General features: G+C 37.2%; 1 protein-coding gene across 1 annotated transcript; it reads right to left on the reverse strand.

The window, feature by feature from the left end:
* Positions 1–837: 837 nt before the first annotated feature.
* Positions 838–15,143, reverse strand: LOC128232020 (zinc finger protein 239-like). The gene is made up of 10 exons (XM_052945357.1): positions 15,055–15,143; positions 14,472–14,736; positions 12,740–12,856; positions 12,154–12,215; positions 9,718–9,924; positions 8,624–8,744; positions 8,139–8,267; positions 7,409–7,540; positions 6,886–7,115; positions 838–3,300 (listed from the first exon to the last, which is right to left on the reverse strand). Exons 2-10 carry the CDS (start codon positions 14,704–14,706, stop codon positions 2,593–2,595), a joined length of 1,941 nt encoding a protein of 646 aa, XP_052801317.1. The 5' UTR covers positions 14,707–14,736; positions 15,055–15,143; the 3' UTR covers positions 838–2,592.
* Positions 15,144–20,369: the final 5,226 nt, after the last annotated feature.

The raw sequence follows: 20,369 nt of genomic DNA on the forward strand, positions 1-20,369 counted from the left end.
TTTCACTGTGTACAAATAAAAACATTATTCCATGACAAATTGTAGAAGTTCAAGCAATAACGTGTCCATCCAAAAGGCGTAAAAGACACGTATTAGATGACATTTTCTAAAGGTCATTATTTATTTTTATTATTATATTTATAACTCTATTTTATAAGTTTCCATGTTCAAGTTGAACAAAAAATATGCCTTGCATTGTTCCACTCATCACGCTGGTCACTTCTATCAATTCTTCAAGACATTCCGTGAATTACTGTTCAGTTGGAACCACAAGGTTGTGGCAACAGACAGACAACCATAAGTAATTTAAAAAAATGTACAGGGGTTTAATTATTTGACATTATGATTACTAGATTAAAGGGAGGTAATCTGCAAAGCAGAGGTTCAGGTGTGTACCATTAAGGTGAAGACAACAGTTAGGGGGAAAGTAACCATTTGTGAGAGGTGAATGCCAGAGCTTGTCTTTTCTTTTAGTCAAAAGGAGCAAAAATTGATGCCTTGACAATGTTTAAATCCAGAGTAATGGTCCTTGCTAAACATGTGCACATTTTCACTGGTAAAGTGTAAACAAAGTTTCATGTGAATGTTTATCAAGCTATGAATCTTTGTTCAATCAATAAACGGGCATAAATTGACATTTATTGGAGCCGGAATTATGGGAATTGCAAAACAATGTCCATATACATGTAGTCACAAGTAACCTGTGCAAAATGTAACATGTGAATATCTTTGACATTTTTTTTTAATTATTGCCAATGTTTTAATCTATGCACTCCAACTGGTGACAAGGACACCAAGGCTTTAACAATAGTTTTTCTTTGAAAAACAGACAAGATAAAATCCATAATTTTTTACTTCAACCAAAATTCAAAACTGAGCAAGGATGATATGAATGTTTAACACTGCCTAAAATTTACTGTAGGCAGGAAATGTACAAAACATAATAATTATCAATAAATACAGTAAAATTTGCATAATAAATTCATCATAGTATATGAAAAATCACATCAAACTTAAGCAAGAGCTGTCACAGAGACAGCGTGCTTTACTAGTTCTGTCACTTTTATGTTCAAGGACTGCAAAGTTTTTGTGAAACATGCATGGATCACTGTAAAAATAAATAACATGCAAAACTTGAACCAGTTAAAAAATAAAGCGGCAAAATTTGCATTATATTCCAGATAGTTATCATACTTGATTGTACAAAGTTTCAATGAAATACATGTAGTAGTTGCAGAGTTATTGAATTATATGCCCTTACTTTCAAAACCATAATAAGTCAAATAATACAGGGCAATAATTTGCATTATATGCAAGATAGTTATCTCACTTGATTAATCAAGTGTGTTGGATAGTGATACAATGGGCAATACATGATGTATTTGCTGAGCTATTGACTTAAATGTGGTTAAATGCAAAATCTTAGCCAGAATTTCTATAAAGTCAAATAATAAAGGGCTATAATTTGCATATATGCAAAATAGAGTTATCTAACTTGGTTATTCAAGTAGGTGGAATGGTTGAGTACCATTGTTAAAAGTCTCAATGGAATACTTCAAACAGTTGCTGATATATTAACCCTATGTCTGCTTCCATGCAAAACCTTAACTAGCTTGGATATGATAGATTTGCTATGATTATTTTTATACATGCAAAAACCTAAACTAAATCATTAATTATCAAATATATGGACCAGACACAATCTATTATCAGTAAGGAATATATAGCAAAACATCCCAAGTTCAGAAGGTTGCTGTGACCTTGACTTGACTTGAATGTAGGGAAACTGTCTTAAGGGCAACATGTCTGCATGGGGGATCAATTACTAAGTTTAGCAGGTTGATGTGACCTAGGCCATGAAGGTAGGGACACAGATTTTGTGTGCGACACACTCGTGCTATTCACTTCTGCCCAATAACTTTAAAATCCAACCATGAATAAGAAAGAAATGTACATGACAATGCGCAAGCAAGGGATCAGTGCCTCCAACTGAGTGATCATTAATCATTCAAGAGTACGGCATGCAGATCCTATCAATTATTGATGTTTTCTGCTGACTATCATCAGACAACATTAATTGTATCAAAAAGTAAGCAAGCTTGCAAAATTCATTAGGTATTTTCAGAGAGATCACTGATAATTTAATATAATTTACTTTATCAAATTTGTATAAAGAACTACTTGCGCACAATAGAAATAGTCGAATTTAAAGATTTACAAAGTGTCTAAAATCTACATCATAAAACAAATTGCCATACTGGTATGTATAGTTGATTTAACAAAAGCTTATATTTTTATCTTTTGATACTATTACACATCTGGAAATTAAACTGGCTAAACTCCACTACCGAGTATATTTACTTCTACATCAGAAAATGTACATTATGCATTAAACTAAAAATATTGTAAAAAAAATTTTTTTTTCAAAATACAACTCTAAGTTATGTCACGAGTTATTGATTTCAGTGTGGTAAAGTAGTTAGAGTCTAATAAATTAACATTCTAAGAATCTGTTCATTTGTTTACATAGACTATAACACCCAAATACATTTTGTTACAGAGTGTTTGAACTATCATTGAGATCAATTGATGTTAACTAGTTTCAGTCTCTGTAGCAGACGTCTCGTAGGCTTTCCCCAGGGACTTGATGACCATTTCAGCATCAACCTCAATGAACTGCGCAGTATGCTGCCCTGGTGCATGACCAGAGCTAACTAGGTCTGCGTGGTCGGCAGGCAGCTGTTGGACCACTTCCTCAGCGACCGCCCCCGTGTCCAGGTTGGAAATAATATAGTTGCCGTCCTCTGACATGACAAGGGTGATCTGCTCCCCTGGGGAGAGACCGTGAAGGTCTGATATGTCACCTATAGTGGCCCCTCCCCTTGGCACCCCCCCACTTTTCTCTATAGCAAGGTTTACTAAGGCGGACAAGTTGTCTGAGGGATCTAATGTCTCTGTCTTTATCTTAGTATTCATGGGCTCCGTCTGAATGCTGGAGTCAACTTTGCTAACATTACACAGTACATTGGTCACAAACTCTCTCATCTCAGCATCTGGTTGACGTTTTTTAGGCCGAGGTCTTGGCCTTCTTGTCCCGTCCTTAGGTGCTTTCTGGTGCATAACTGCATGTAAGTCTAGGTTACTTTGCCGCAGGAAACCCCTTCCACACACCTGACATTTGAATTTGCGTTCAGCCGTGTGCAGTGTTAGGTGCTTCTTCATGACTTTCTTTTCACGGAACTTGCGGCCACACACTTCGCATTCAAACGGTCGCTCATCTGAGTGGATCCGCAAGTGAGCCTTGTAAAGAAACATGCTTAATTATACATTTGTCATGAAAATATATAATTCATCGCATAAGGACAAAATAAAGAATGTCATTTGTACTTCAATCTCGAACCATTTGCTTCATCACTTTGGTTGTAAAAAATATTCAATATCTGTGTTGATATATTTCTGGTAAAATACATGTACAGTTAAACTGCAATCTCTCAAGGACACGGGGGACCAAGCTAAAACCTTAAGTGATCTGATGTTTCGTACAACCCAAGTTTCCATTCGAGTCTGTTATGAAATGTCTTACAATGTATTTTTAAATTTTGAAGTTGTTAGTCTACTTTGGAACCGATTATGTATTGCATGGTGGGAGTAATAAATATGTTCAAAAAGCTGTTGCAGGCCGTCAACCAAGTTTTAGTGAAAATATAGGAAAAAATAAAGGAATTTCTTTCCAAAAATATAGGAGGTTTTGGCATTTTCTGGGCAAAATATAGGAATTTTAAGGTTGAAAAATCGACATTAATAGGAATATAAGTGAACATTTACTTACTTGTTTATTGGCTATAATCATAAAATTTGTATTTCACTTAACCCACATTCCTTAAAGGGACTGTACACCAGATTGGCACTAAAAAAAGTTTTTTTCTGTAACGAATCTCAGGACAATTATTTAAAAAAAAAAATTTACACTTTGATTTCATAATTGTAAAAACAAGAGGCCCAAGAGGGCCTATGCTCTACTGGCATAACTCTTGTGATCATTTTCAATCCAGAGCATGTACGTATGAGTAAAAGGCAACAAATATATAGTTCAATTTTTGTGTTTGGGTTAGCTTAAAATGCTGCATGTTCAACATCTGAGGACAGAAAGTGTTGTAAGCAGATTAGATGCATGAACTGTTTTTATATGTGCCAAGTAAAGGTAATCTGAGGGTAAAAAAATATTTGCTTTTATAACTACTCATGGTCAAAATTTCATTTATGTAGCTTTAAAAATAAAAAAAGTTGATCAAAAGCTCAAAGTCAAGGACATCTGAGGACAACATTGATGCTCGTTTGCAAAACTGTGCACATGGTCAAAATTTCATTGCTGTAGCTTTAAAATGGAAAAGTAAGTCAAAAAAGGTGGGGACAGCTTTTGCCCAATGGGCATAACTTCAATTTTTTTGCTAGACAGTCATAATATGATGCTCCACAACAAATATCAAAGGTATGGGCCTTGTGGTTTGAAACAAGAAGATTTTGAAAATATTTCTTAAATAAGTCTTTAGGAAATATGTGACCCCGGGGCAGTGCCAGTTTTGACCCAAGGATCATAATTTGAACAACCATGGTAGTGGACCACTAAATTAAGCCTTGTACAAAATAGCAAGGATCTGCAAAGCTGTTTCGGACAAAAAGGTTTTTAACATTTCCCAATTTTAGTATACCAAACCTGTGAACCCTGGGCATGGCCAGTTATGACCCCAGGGGCATAATTTGAACAAACATTCACAAGCAATTGTGACTTTACATGTAAATTTGGCTAAAAATAGACTTTGCTCATGTAGACTTGGCTAAAATAGACTTTTTTATACTTTCAAGGCCCATAATCTAGGCAAGCATGAGCAGATCTGGCTAGTTTCAAAAGGAACCGAGCATTAATGGATATCTAAATACTGTACAAGTTTCATCGAGATACAATCAAAACTGAAGACTGTTTCATGTTCACAAGCAATTGTTTACAGACGCACATACTTGTTTTATACTTCAAGGCCCATAATCTATGCAAGCATGGGCGGATCTGGCTGGTTTTCCAAAGGAACCAAGCTCTAATGGATATCTAGATACTGTACAAGTTTCATCGAGATACAATCAAAACTGAAGACTGTATCGTGTTCACAAGCCATTGGTTACAGCACACTGATTTTTCATACTTTCAAGGCCCATAATCTAGGCATGCATGGGCGGATCTGGCTGGTTTTCAGAAGGAACCAAGCTCTAATGGATATCTAACTACTGTACAAGTTTCATCGAAATACAATCAGAACTGAAGACTGTATCATGTTAACAAGAAATTGTTTACAGACGCACATACTATGTACACATCACCATTGCATAAGCTCGTCTGGCCTTTGGCCAATAGCGCTAAAAATACCAAAATGTAAAAAAAAAATCGAGTCGGAGACCGGTTTCGAACTGGGGTCCCCAAAATTGCAGTCCAGTGTTGTATTCACTGTGCTACGAAGGCTTACCCTTAACGGTTGGAATATTTCAGCTATAAACCTAACTTGGTAATATCACGTGATAACATCGACTAGCCAATCACCCATAAGGAATTCATTCAACTAAGTTGACATACCTAGTAATCTATTTTAATGGAAAAATACAAAAAAACTGGAAAAATAAATTAATTGTAAACTATGTTGTACTTCAGTTAGCTAGTTTCAATGAATTGTCCACATCGATACCAAGTTTCTCAGTTTTCGTCAATTTTTTTTTTTTTCTTCGATATTTCATCATACAGAGTACAGCCCCTTTAAACCTCTCCATCAAGGCAGACTATGCTGCAGCAACACAACTGTGGTCACCAAAGTGGACACCTTTAAGATTTGATGTTCGTCATACTCTTTATCAAAGGTGTCCAGATGGATAACCAAGGGTGTACAACAGCAATTCTGAATGATGGTGATGGTTAGGAGGATAAAGACAGTCTTAAACTGTAAACAAACAATATCTAAAGGCAGTATCAATCCTTTGAATAATTTCAAATATATCCCAGCACCACTTTTTAAGAAAAATATAGGAAAAAAATCCAAAATATAGGAAAATATAGGAGGTTTTAAAAATATAGGAAATTTCTCAAAAATATAGGAATATAAGAATTGGTTGACAGCCTGCTGTTGTATACTAATTGTGAAATTGAAGAGAAAAAACAATAAAAAAATTACTTTTGAACAAAAAAACAACATATTTTCTAAACAAACAACATAAGAATAAGATTAATTTCTCATCATTAACTTTTTCAATTATCATCCCAAATACCCATTAAGTATTAGCAGTCATGCTTAACAGTGATAATCTTTTTTTCCACACTTTATCAAATTCACTTTCATCTGCCTTTTCATATTTATAAATTGCAAAAATTTAACACCAGACAATTTTTTGTTTATTTTGGAACATGCTTTCAGGAAAATGTGTGACATTATCAGCAGAAAACATCAATAATTGATGACCTCAAGGTTATTATAAGGTTTTGCGCATGATCTGTGTATTTGGGACCGGCAATGGTGCTCGACTTATATGTTTTGATCCAGCATCAGTATATTTTATATAAAAATAGAAGGAATACTGGTTGGCACTAAGCTTCGACTTTGACTGACTGCCAGTTTTGAACGACTGCCTGTTTGAACAACAGCAGTTTTACTATACGTAGAATAAACCTAAGAAACAGAGTTAAAACTTTAAACATGGATTTTTCAAGTGTGTCATTGTATGTGCTTTGTTTAATATTAATGGGCATCATGTACTTTGTCATATAGTAAAAAAACATTAATTATGTTAGCTCATTAAAAAGTTTGAAGGTTACAACTTATTAAACTAAATCATTCAATAGTCCAGCCTCACTTGTAAATGTCCATACTGGGTGAAGGCTTTGGGACACACTGTACATTTGTAGGGTCTCTCGCCAGTGTGTGTGCGTATGTGTCTGGTTAGGTGGATGCTCGAGGTGAAGCGCTTCTTGCACTCCACACATTCATATGGTTTCTCTCCTGTGTGGCCCCGACGGTGTTTCGGGATCTGGTTTCGGTACTTGAACTTCTTACCACAGATCTCACACTCATAGGGCTTCTCTCCTATACATATAAATTATAAATCACTTTGTTAAGTCCTCCGACGTCACAAAACCAAGGAACATAACAATAGAGACATGTTTTATATATAAGCACCAAACTCCTCAGCTAACCATTACCTGTTTCTACTAAGCAAGACATTACTTCTCCAGACTCAGTTACTCTAGGAATGATAAAATTCCATTGCTAGATAAAAACATTAACCAGTCATGACTTCATAATTATCAAATGATATAATTACACATTTCATGTATATTTATAAATCTCAATAGCTTTTCAGCTATAGTGACACTGACCTGTATGTGTACGGAGATGAGCTACCATGTCATCTTTACGTCTGAAGCCCTTGTTACACAGGGTACAGACAAACGGTTTGGCCCCTGTGTGAATGGATTGGTGTGCAACCAAGGCAGCCTTTAGTGTGAACCCTATAAGAATACAGTGGTTCAGGAGCAATGACACGAGATACTTTTTTACAGACATGAATTACATTTGAATCCAACTTATGAATGATGTACCATTCAAATTATATTTTAGAGACATCATATTAAAAGTAATTTTAAGTTACTGGTAGTGATAATACAGGTTATCTCATAAAAATCATTGAAGGTCTTTCAAGATGCACTCTTACTCCTAAATAAGAATTACCACAATTAATACAATTGTTTCAATATACCGAAAAAAATGCAGAAATGTCAAAAGGATTTTAAGAAGGATATCAAGTTTAATTTGAAATAAAGGTGCTGAAAACAAGGTATTTCTACATAATCAGACGATAGCAGATTGCACTAAATCTTTTAGCACTAACCAATCATTTAAATTTTTCTGTGTATTCAGCCATTTAATACATGGTCAAAATCTTGTTATCAGTAGTTAATATTTTGCATAAAGGCACTATTTAGGAAGAAGTAAGAGGTTTATCACTTAAAATTTATGTTTGTTATACATGTGTATATATTGATTTTGAATAAGAGAGTCAGTTTAATACATGTACATTTATAAAGATGACAATGAGAAGTCACTTACCCATATCACAGGTTTCACATTTGAATGGTTTACCACCAAAGTGGGACAGATAGTGGCCGTTGTAGCTGAGAGCTTGCTTAAATGTTTTCCCACAAACTGAGCACTTATACATTTTATCCCCTGGTCGAACTGCAACAAAGAAATGGTCCCTCTTGTACCAATAGTCATAGAAATTCAGATATTCACGCACTATGGTACTTTCAATTCCATATTGTATAGTACAGAAGATGCAATCTGACTAGAGGAAAATTAATTTTTTCTGGGAATTTTGATCACTGGATACAGGCAACTGAAGTCTTTCAAATTATAAACACATTTATAATTTCATGTGTTTATAATGGCAGCAGACAAAAAACAAAATAATAAAGTTAAGAGTAAGAAACTTTTAAAGACTGAAAAGATCATTTTCTTATCATCTGAATTTCTGATCTTTTAGAGCCACACAAAAAGTGCAGTACTTTGATCGAGAGTGGTAGTGTACTCACTGCTTCCCCTGGGTGTGACCCTACGGATGGTGGTGCCGGTGGGATTCTGGTTGGCCAGTATGAGCCCCTGGTCCAGGCTCATTCCCTCGGGTAGTGTTATCTCCTGGATTATCACCTGTGGCTGTATGAAGAAACATGTGTAAATATTACAGTAAAACTGCGGTCCTTCGAACAAGCGGTCGTTCAAGAACCGGCGTTCCCTCGAGGTCGGAGCTTGGTCCCGAACATTTTTCCTTCTTTTCTCATATAAAATATACCTACGCTGCATCGAAACCTAAATAAGTCGAGGAGTCGAGCACAATAGTCGGTCCCAAGTACATAAATCATGCACAAAACCTTATGGCTCCCTCAAGGTCATAATTTCACACATTTTCCCGAAAGCGTGTTCCAAAATTAACAAACAATTGCTAGGTGTAAATAATTTTGCAAGTTGTAGAAATTGCAATGACAGCTGAAAGGTAAGGTGTGAAAAACTGTTTATCACTTGTAACGCATGACCGTAGTAGTTGATAAGGGCATTTGAGAAGATAATAATGAGAAGTTAATGAAGCTTTTTGTAAAAATAAACATTTCTATTCATTCATTTATTGTTATATCATTTTACATTAAGTATACCGCAGCCTTTGAACATATGAGGGATTTCTACAACGCAACACATAATCAGTGTCTTAGAATACAGTCCGTTTGATGACTTTAAACTTAAATTACACTGAAACAAGATATTCCAAAACAGACTGGAGAATTGAAACTCGGGTCGTTCGATACATCGGTTCCCTCGAGGATTTGTCTCGGTCCCCAGCGTCCTCGAGCGATCGCAGTTTTACTGTACCAAATTAATAACAACTATTTCCTACTTGATAATAGCTGATGAAGCAGTATACATGTAAAAATATACATGCACTTATGCTAGTGTATTGTATATTTCAGAACAGAACTAGCTTGAATTTAAAAAAAAAACTATTCAATGATTACTTTAATGTTCAACACATTCAGCAGGGTCAAGAAATGTGATATTAATGGTTGTTGTTTTGTTGGCATAAAAGTTGTTACCTCAACTGCTCACTATTACCAAAGGTGAATAAGACTGTACTTACAGAGCCTTTAGCACCAGTGTGTTCCACATTGACTGATGCGCCCCCCGCGTTGAGACTGTCAATGAGTGACTGTGGAAGGCCTTGGCTAGTAGGTGTCCCATCCTCGGAGTACAGCGTGATCACCTGGGCGTGACCCTTGTTGTCTCGGGCCGTTACCTTGATCTCCTTCAGACCAGACACCTCCTCAACAACGGACTCTTTCTCCTCCTTTAAACAGGACAAATACAGGTTTACATTTATACTGCATCAACAATAAATCAGGGATGTGATTGACCTGGCAGGTAAAAAAAAAGTGTTTTTTGGGTGTGTTTTTTTTTTGGGGGGGGGGGGGGGGGGGTCTCTGGGGCCATAAGATCCATGGAATTACGCAAATCCGCGGACAAATCACATCCCTGTAAATCACGTGTTAAGATGCCTTATTTCTTTCTTAAGCAAAACTTTACTGATGAGCATCCATGTGCTAAATGAAAAATTGACAATCAATATTCTAACTAACAGTTTTCAGTATGATAAAAATCTCAGTTCAGTTAAATAAGTTAATTCAAATATCATTTTTCACCCCAAAATATGACTTACATGTCCTTGATTGTTAAACTAGGGATAATTATACCAATTTTAAACAGTATGAACAGTACTATTCCTAATGACATAATAATGTAATAAGCAACAAGAGCGCCAATTATTGCAAAATATGCCCGTCTTCTTTTAAGTTTGGTGATACGTGGTTGTATGTCAAGCCCAACACAGTTTATACAGTTCATATCTTTTAGAGTGACAGATCTCACCGAGATATTCTGCCCATACACATTCTGAAGGGCTGAAAACTCTTGAATAACTAAAGAAATATGGCTGGTTATCGAAATTGTTTGAGAAATTTTGCCTGTTCCCAATCTGCACAAATTTAGCTATGACTGGACAAAGCCGTCTGGATTTATTGATCAGGTAAGCCAAATTTACACCATTTTCTATAATTAAAGGGCGATAACTCTGGAGAGACTCAAGCATTATGGCTGGTTACGAAACTTGTCTGAGATATGATGCCAATACACATTCTGGCCAAATTTAGTGACAGTTAGACAAGGAATTTTGAAGTTATTGATCGATAATTTTAAGTAATTTCTATAATAAAAGGGTCATAACTCTGGAGCAGCTAGTGACATGATTTGTTATCTAACTTGAACAAGATATTATGCCCAAATACATTCTGACAATTGGAAAAAAGCTTAAAACAAGAGCTGTCACAGTATGTGACGAATGCCCCCGATTGTGACATTGACCTATGAACAAGGTCAGTACATGAAAAGTTAATCTTGCCTTTACATGTCAAATACATATGGCAAGTTATTTTAAATTGCCTCTAAACATAAAAAAATACAAGTGTGACCTTGACCTTTGAGATAGGGACACGGGTCTGTCATGCGACACGTTGTCTTGGTATGTGGAACACATGTGGCAAGTTATTTTAAAATCTGACCATACAAGGGAAAGTTACAGCCCGTACACGACAACTTATACTCTATGTCCTTATATGCAGCACTCTGTTGTGAATAAACACCCAAGTGTGACCTTGACCTTAGAGGTAGGGACACGGGTCGTTCACGCGACACGTCGTCTTGGTATGTGGAACACATGTGGCAAGTTATTTTAAAATCTGTCCATACATGGGAAAGTTACAGCCCGGACACGACAACCTATACTCTATGTCCTATATGCAGCACTCCATTGTGAATAAACACTAAGTGTGACCTTGATCTTTGAGGTAGGGGCACGGGTCTTGCACGCGACACGTCGTCATGGTATGTGGAACACATGTGGCAAGTTATTTTAAAATCTGTCCATACAAGGGAAAGTTACAGCCCAGACACGACAACCTATACTCTATGTCCTATATGCAGCACTCCATTGTGAATAAACACTAAGTGTGACCTTGACCTTAGAGGTAGGGGCACGGGTCTTGCACGCGACACGTCGTCTTGGTATGTGGAACACATGTGGCAAGTTATTTTGAAATCTGTCCATACAAGGGAAAGTTACAGCCCGGACACGACAACCTATACTCTATGTCCTATATGCAGCACTCCATTGTGAATAAAGACTAAGTGTGACCTTAACCTTTGAGGTAGGGGCACGGGTCTTGCACGCGACACGTCGTCTTGGTATGTGGAACACATGTGGCAAGTTATTTTAAAATCTGTCCATACAAGGGAAAGTTACAACCCGGACACGAGTTATTGAGTTGAACACACGGACGGACGGACGGATGGTGCGATTTTAATATGCCCACCATCGGGGGCATAAAAATTATTGATCTGACATCATGTGATACATGTCTCCAATACACCCGGCTGTATGCTGCAGGTGAGAACTATAATACATTCTGTTCTATGAACAGGCATATTAAAATGAAATACCAAACAAAATAAAAACTTTAAGTACATGTTCCTGGTTTGGTAACATTTCTTGGTCCGTGCTTTTAGTGGGTGATTCATTCTCCAATACTGAAAAGAAATATTCCAGTACAATTTACAAATTATTTGCATACTGCTTGTTGCTTTTGTCCTTAGACATGTAATAAAAGTAGGAAAGTAGGTCATTTAATATATAATATCATAATTTTCACAAGTCAAATCTCAATCAAAAGAGAGGTTGAGAAACATGGTGTGTACATGTAGCTATACATACAGGTAAAAGTTGCAGCTGAGTTTAAGTCATTTGCAAAATTCATCTTTACACTTGTTCTTTTAGACCCACTGTTATTGCATAAATCAATCTCCTCATGCTATTGTACATGAAATTCTAAACTTGTACAATGTACCCATACCTTGATGACATAGTGCAAAGTAGTGATTTGCAACCTCTATAATGTTTTCATCGGCCATCACCAAATCCAATTAATGAATCAACAACTGAATCAACATATCACAATTCTCAACAAGTTCACATACAGTCAGAAAAGGGTATATATTTCTACCATTAACAATGACAAAACAAACTCAGAAAAGACAAGTAAAAATGGTCAGACCTCCCTTGATGAGGGTCCAGTTGTTGATCTGGAAGAAAGCCTCGATAGCAGCCTCTTGGTCAGGCTGCAATTGCAATGTTAACCAATGGCTCCCATCTCCACAATCACCTTTATTCTCTGAAATTATACACACAACAATTCAAATACTTGAAACATAATAGTAGTGTTATAAATAAGCTTAAAATAAGAGTATTTTTGGCTTATGCTTTGTTTTCTTATAAGTAAGTATGGGTTTACTTTAATAACAGCTATTGCTTGTTTTCCGAAGAATTTCACACACTTTCATAAAGGGCTCTTATGTTCTTAACATCTTATAAGGGCCCCTTAAAAATGAATTGTATACAGAACTTTTAAAAATAAAACGGTACATAAAATGCTATCAGTTTTAAACTTGCTAATGAAATGCTTTGCGTACATATCTTGTGTATGAATGTTTGGAGTATGAATCATGCGTATGTAACATTTTGATTATGCAACAATAGTTTGCGTACCTTGTCGCTGATATCATTATTTTAGGTGTTTAAACCAAGTTTGGTATAATCAATTGTAACACCTTAATAATACTAATGAACTGCATGAAAATCAATTTCTTAAACAACAAATTTGAAACTGAAGCTGACTTTCTTAACTGTGTGCACTTTAATGCTCCCTGTGATAAATAGTCACCATCCAACTGATTTTTTGCATGCTTGAATGTTTTATGAATTTGTGGTTTCTACAATATCTATCATTGTGCCACAAAATTATGGTGTTCTGGTAGGACATCTGACTTGGAAAGTCTAGTCCAAGTCTAGTGGATTTTTCATAATATTTGGTAAGTGTTGAAGCTAAACACATTTAAATCAATACAATACCAACTTGTTTGGCAAAATGAAACTTTTGACCGAACGATTTATAGAAAATTGAAACTGTTAGCAGTAGTTACTGAAAGCTGCATCATTTAGGCAGTGTCCAAATAAATGTTCAAATCTTGTGACTTGTCTTTAAGTCGCAAACATCGTCAAATGCCTTGTATACATAATTGGGATGAGTACTTTCAATAATGTGACAATATCACAGGAGCTTATGTTGAGAAGGTTTGCTGGAATATTGGTACTGGTTAGTGACCCCTTTTCGGCAGGAAATGGAGGTTTTTCCCATGTTACTTTTGACACAAGATAGCTATTTCGATAAAACTTTACACGCAGATAGGTAGGCTCTTCCGACAAATACTGTGTAATTTGTTTTTGAAAATAGGTAGGGATTCCTAATATTCCCACGCGCAAAGTACCCCTATAATTTCGCTAAAATAAACACCCTACTGTTCCAATTATTCGCCCACCCCATAAATTCGCTATTCTTACAATGATTTTCATATATTTCTCTCTAAACTATATCTTCAAACATTTTTATTTGATTTGACCAGTCTAGCTACCATTTCAAATGACAATTGATCAATAAATATAACATGTTTACTGTTAATGTATGTGTAAAATGATAAAACACCTACTTTGTAATTCTTCTCTTAGCAGAAGCTGCTGGGATTCCTTCTTGAAACATGACCTACATAATGTGTGCATGGTTGGGTAAAAAAGTGGTACGGGCGAATAATAAGTCGCTAACCAGTATATTTTGGTAAATATTTATATTACCCTGAAAGAAAACGGTTCAAAACATTGTTTTTGTGTGTTTTGCCAGCTTTGAAGGTCTCATTTCTAATAAATAAAATATTAGGAATGAATCGGAACTAAACCTTTAAAAATTGGCCACGAATTGATCTGGAAGAAAGCATCCAGTGCATTTTCTTGGTCATCAGTGACCTGCAGGGTGAGACTATTTTGTGGCTGTCCCTCCGAAATCCCCTCTACTTCCTCATATTCAGCTCCACCTTGCTCTTCATTTGTCAAAGGAACACCCTCATCCGTCATCATCACCATAACTTCTTCTCCCATATCTGAGTTTGACATTCCTGCTTCTTCAACATCCATGGCAGTTTGGCTCGAGACAGGTCAACAGTACTGTACAAACAGAAACAGTTTTTTTAAACACACTGAAATATACAAAATAACCAATAAAATTATGTTTTAGCAAACACTGTTCTCATATAAATGTTATCATACGGATTTAAAAATTAGTTTCAAACCAAAAGCGAAAGTTGTAATTTTTACATTCGGTGATCCGATTTTTTTTCAGAGAAGTCAAAGATGTTCCAAAGGAGAAACGGAACACCTCGGTCATTCCTAGCAGACGCACTTGTAGAAATCAAGTCAAACATTTGACATGTGAATCAAAAAACAGTATGGCTCCGTTTATATATAAGGGGCGAATTCAATTACCTATGAAGCTATGCACTTCAAGCAAAAGTATTGCTTATTTGGCTAAAATGGCCTCTCGTCCTCGCTAAAGGTTGCGGTGCGCATGTCCATGACGTCATGACAAAATATCTAGACATAAAGGCGAATCGTAAAATACAATATATTATGATAGTTATTAGGTATAGTGGAAAACTTGGTCAAATCACGCAAGCGGCAACTATAAACCATGGTCCGTGGTAAAATTTAACTACCAAGGTTACCTTTCTAAAACTATCTATTTAAGCAAGCTAGAATGGCAGTGTTCTCGGTCATACAGAAATCACCCTGTCCCGCATCATGGAATCCAACTAGTTTTAAGACCAGATATTGGACAACTACCGTATTATGAACTGGAATTTGGAGTACCATTCTGTTAAGGCATTGAGAAAATAAAACCTACCGATATTTCTTGATTGTCGTATACTTTTTAAAGAAGCTTCCGTAGTCATTTTTACAGTTAACAGTTCAGTAGCGTAGCGGGAAGTACATAACTATGTATGTCCGTTATGGTACGGGTACCGGATAACATATTTTGAGATTTTAAAAGCGTTTTCTGGAATAATTAAGACTATAAGTATCTTCCATGGCCGCTCGTGTAAGATAGGTTCATTCCGACCCGAGCGCAGGGTGTTTTGCGGAAACGAGGTTTACCGAGTTTCCGCAAAACACCCTTCGCGAGGGTCGGGATGAACCTATCTTACACGAGCGGCTATGGTAGATGCTTTTTTTCCACCTCAGTTAAAAATAATTATGTAAAAATGTGTTTTTTGCTGGAGCTCTTTTGTGCTTAGTGAAAATAATTGCGTATGGATATGCGATAATTCGTGGTTGTCATGGATATGTGCGCAGTGATTCCGATTATATTAACAGTCAAATCGGTCTTTAAATAGTCCTAAGGAGAGTGAAGCATTATTTCTTGAATGGTGCGTGAAAACTGTTTTATGGTGACATTCGAAGCGAGAAATAATTAACTAGCGTTCTAAATATTGCCCCAAGACAAGGTTTCCATGATGCTACAGACGACAGTCTTCAACAAGGGAGGTAATTACAATGTGGTGACCATTAAAAGGGAGTTCCATACGGGCATTTTATCTTCGCCCATGGGCAAGATAAGAATTTCTAGCATGGTTAAATTATTGGATCTACTTATCTGAGGTGGGAGAAAAACATATTTTTTGGTATGTTATGCCTATGTAACAGTCCGCTGTAGGTGGCTAATATCATCGTTCATAATAATGTAACGGTCCGCTGTAGACGGCGGATGTGCGTTCATAGTATCTCATTCCGTTAAAGACGGAAGTACGTTAATTTCATAGTACCGTATATGTTTAACTGGTTGGTAATATGCAAATTAGCAAAGCCCGGGCTCTGTGTGGATTGAGAATTTACTGTATATAAAGACCAGCGGACTTCTTTAGGGACGAGCATGCTTTTCTCTGAAGGGATCTGTTGGCCTTGTTGCCTGAAATGGTGGCAGCGATGTTGATTAACTGCCGAATCGGAGTTGCCCTGCTCACGAATTTTTCAAGACTCGGGGAGGGGAAAGTTATGTAACGCCGCTGTAGGCGGCGGATATGCGTTCATATTAATGTAATGGTCCGCTGTAGGCGGCGGATGTGTGTTCATAGTATATCATTCCGTTATAGACGGAAGTACGTTCATAGTACGTATGTTTACTTGGTTTGTAATATGCAAATTAGATAAGCCCGGGCTCTGTGTGGATTGAGAATTTACTGTATATAAAGACCAGCGGACCCCTTCAGGGTCGAGCATGATTTTTTTCTGAAAGGACTGTTGACCTTGTTGGCGTCGCAAGTTACCTTGAACTATAATCAAATGCAAGCAAGAATTAAAACAAATCACGCCCTAGTATAAAGTGTTTTGCATCTGCTGGTCATTTCTACGAAATGTGCGTGCTTACATACCAACAAGGCTACACAAAAGAAGCAGTACTAGAAATAGACCGCCTAATATTCCTTTGTATGTTTTAAAGGTTTGGGTGTATTTGTTCAATAAAACATTATTATTTTTTATCACTTTGAATTATTTTCTCAATTTCAAAAGTATCAGTGACCTCATTGTAATATCTAATATACGTGACTGGCGTTGGTTCCTAGATTTCACGTTGGGGTCGTAGGGTCGAAGAACTAAGAACATTTCCCTTTCTATCAGCCCTGCAATGGGGTGCCCAATGTATAAAAAATACTCAAATTCTATTTATTTATGTTTTATGGTTGTGTAATTTGGGGTTTTGAAAGTCTCAGTATGATAGGGCAGTTTCAATTTACATGTTGTTTCGTAAAAAATGCTGAAAGGACCTGGTATCGGGTTAAATGAAATGCAAATACAAAAAAACGGGTTTATATTTTTATAATAGACAACATAAGATCAGTTGTCAAATCAAGTGACTTACAATGTACTACAAAGGCGTAGCCAATTGATGAGCACATGCAAATTCTGTTTCTGTTTCAATTGATGGCTCACGTTACAGTACGACGGCCATAAATGAATAAACAAGAGCGCCGCGGAACGACACCAACGCTCGTCTGGAGATATGAGCACTGATATACATGTACATATTGTCTCTGACACAGTGTGTACTGCACCATTTGTACCAAGTTAGTTTCATTTGAATATTTTTTGTGTTAAACGGTTTTTAGTGTTTGCGCAACCGACAACGACGGTCGAAGACACCAAGGCTATTATAATAGCCGTTTTTTCTTCGACAAGCTAAGAAATAACAAAGACTTGAACATAACTCAACTGTGGAAAGTTGGGAACACATCATTTTTCAATTTAAACAAAAAACATGCTGACATCCGTCAAATGTCGCTACACAATTTTATTTCCAATGCTGTATCTAATCGTATAACGATGACCCTTTGGGATTCTGGTTCAAATGTGTGGAGTGGACCCCGGAAAGCGCTCCTGCTGGTATTCGGTTTCCACTGAGCGAGACCGCTGTCGCTGCTTTCGAAGGACTGTAGCTGCTCACGGTGAGGGAGGTGGCGAAAACCTCAACACGCTGGATGGCGGATCTGTGGCATCCGCGATAATGCAAACTTTTTCGTGAGTTGTCCTCCATCCTTGGCATTTGCTATTAAGATAAAAGGAAACACACAAATTACTGACTGTGCCGAAGTTTTGTGTTGTCTGAAGAGAAAGCAGAGCGGGGGACAACAAAGTAAGGTACTAGTACCAGGTTGGTTGGATGCGGTGCCAAATTCATTTCGTATAAATCCACTATTTTTTTAGCCTGCCCGATGTTTCGCACCGGTTAACGGGATACGTTATCTTTTGCTTTCAGAGTACTCCATTTTGCATCTTTGGTAGGACACGAAGACACGGTAAGGCCGGGAATCAAACTGGGGGTCGCCATGCGACGGTTTAAAAGCTTAGATACAAATAAAGTTTTTTTTCAAAGTACTGACCAAGACATATGATGGCCTCGAGTTTTTAGCTGTTTGAGGAGGTCGCTTTTTCAAAACAGGCGTTCGCTTTGGAATGGGAACTGCAGATGTGACGCAGGTTTCTTTGCCCCGCTGTGGTTGATCAATACGCATCTGGCTTTGCTCAGGAAACCAACTCTGAACACAGCTTGACGTTGGAATTGAAGCGGGACATGATGGTAGTCCACAAATGTGAACTTTGAAATCTGGACTGTCGTAAAGTCTTTTGTATGTGTATTCTTCCCTGTAAAAATTTGCATCATCATTAAAGTTTTTCCCTAAAATAATTAAGTTTACAATTCTGAAATCTTAAATCGATTTCTTAAATGTTTTACAATTCCGTAACAATTCAGAAGTTTTAATATGTGGATTTTAGAAATATCGTACTGGAACAATGGTTTCATGGAACGAACGAGCGGAAGCAGCGGGTTATATTGGTGGTTTTGATAATGGCTGAAACTGTAAAGTTAACATACATGTTTGTAATTGACGGCATGTACACCCTATTATTCTGTTATAGTCCTTGAAGGCGTTATACCACACGTATTTTGACGTTGGCATTAGAAAATAGCTCAAAAAGATCACAGTTCCAGAAATTCCCCACAGCAAAATCAACACCAGTGATGAAATTAAGCATGAGGCTAGATATTGTATGTAATGTCATATGATGTTGTTTAAACAATATCGGGTAGTGCTTGAGAGTTTTTGGATATTTTTAGGCGGACTAGCTGTTGAGGGGGGGGGGGGGGCAAAACACCCGTAACACCAAACACTTGAGGTTCAGTTTAGATTCAAACACATTTAAACTTAAAACTATGTCGTGGATTTTCGCCGTGTAAGATTTACGCAATTTTGCATACATGTATAAAAATCGAGTGTATTTTGTTAGGGCAGGGCCGTTCATTTATGTTCGCCATTGTTAAACACGTATTGAAATCGCTACATCCGCCCGTTCATCCAATCGTTGTTCCAGTATATATGGAGAGTATGGTATTCTGAGAATACCTGTACTGGTCCATGTAGCCTGCATTTCGCGTGTAGTGTTTGAACCGACTGCGGGAGTTTGTCGGGGTAGAAGCCTGGATGCTCGAACAACTGGATTCGCGACTCGGGGACTCTTCCGGTCTTGACAGACGAGTATACAGTTGTGTCTTACGTGGCGACACCACTCTTTTGTCGCGCTGAAACTTCATACAACTGGGAAAGTGTTTGACTGATGGGGAAGCCACTCGATAATGAGCTGGTTTGTTTGGCCGTTTGAACTCTTGGTTTGATCGTGACACTGATGTGAGTCGTTGATACCCACCGGCACAATGTGCTCTCTCACAGATGCCCCAACTGCACAGTTCGTCCTGTATTTGTTATGAAATAGACTGTATCAGTGTTTCATAATTAAACAGAAAAATCGCAAACAAATATTAAGAAAACCTGCATGAGATACATTCGCCGAATAAGAAAAAGAGCGGTTACCTCTTGTGACCCTTTCTTCGTTATTCCTGGAGATGACGAACTGCTATAAACGCAAGAGTTGCTTCTGTCCGGGGGCTCATGTGTACATAGGCCGAGGTCGTGCACCGCCTCGGGTACGCTCTGCTGAATGTCCGGTGGCAAATCACTGCAAAATAACGAGGATTTGGTGGATTTGAACTTTATACATTTTGGTTCGTGGTGTTTTTTTAAAAGGTCAAGTTCGATCCTCCTTCAACTACTTTATAAAGGATCATATAGATAAAAACATCTTCCGCGAATGCTGAATAGTAAGTACTACAAGAGAGGGTTTTTCTTACATTCCGTCAACGCCAGAATCATATTCGTCCTCTAAGTGTCGCAAGTTGTGAATTGCTGATG

This window comes from Mya arenaria, chromosome 4 (genome assembly GCF_026914265.1).
Source record: "Mya arenaria isolate MELC-2E11 chromosome 4, ASM2691426v1".
Classification (NCBI taxonomy): domain Eukaryota; kingdom Metazoa; phylum Mollusca; class Bivalvia; order Myida; family Myidae; genus Mya; species Mya arenaria.

Coding starts and splice junctions, on each gene's coding strand:
- LOC128232020 (XM_052945357.1), bottom strand. CDS start 14,706: ATGGATGTTGAAGAAGCAGGAATGTCAAACTCAGATATGGGAGAAGAA. Junction 9,925..12,153: donor TGTTACCAAACCAGGAACAT/GTACTTAAAGTT, acceptor TCCTGTTTAAAG/GAGGAGAAAGAGTCCGTTGT. Junction 8,268..8,623: donor GGTCACACCCAGGGGAAGCA/GTGAGTACACTA, acceptor TCTTTGTTGCAG/TTCGACCAGGGGATAAAATG.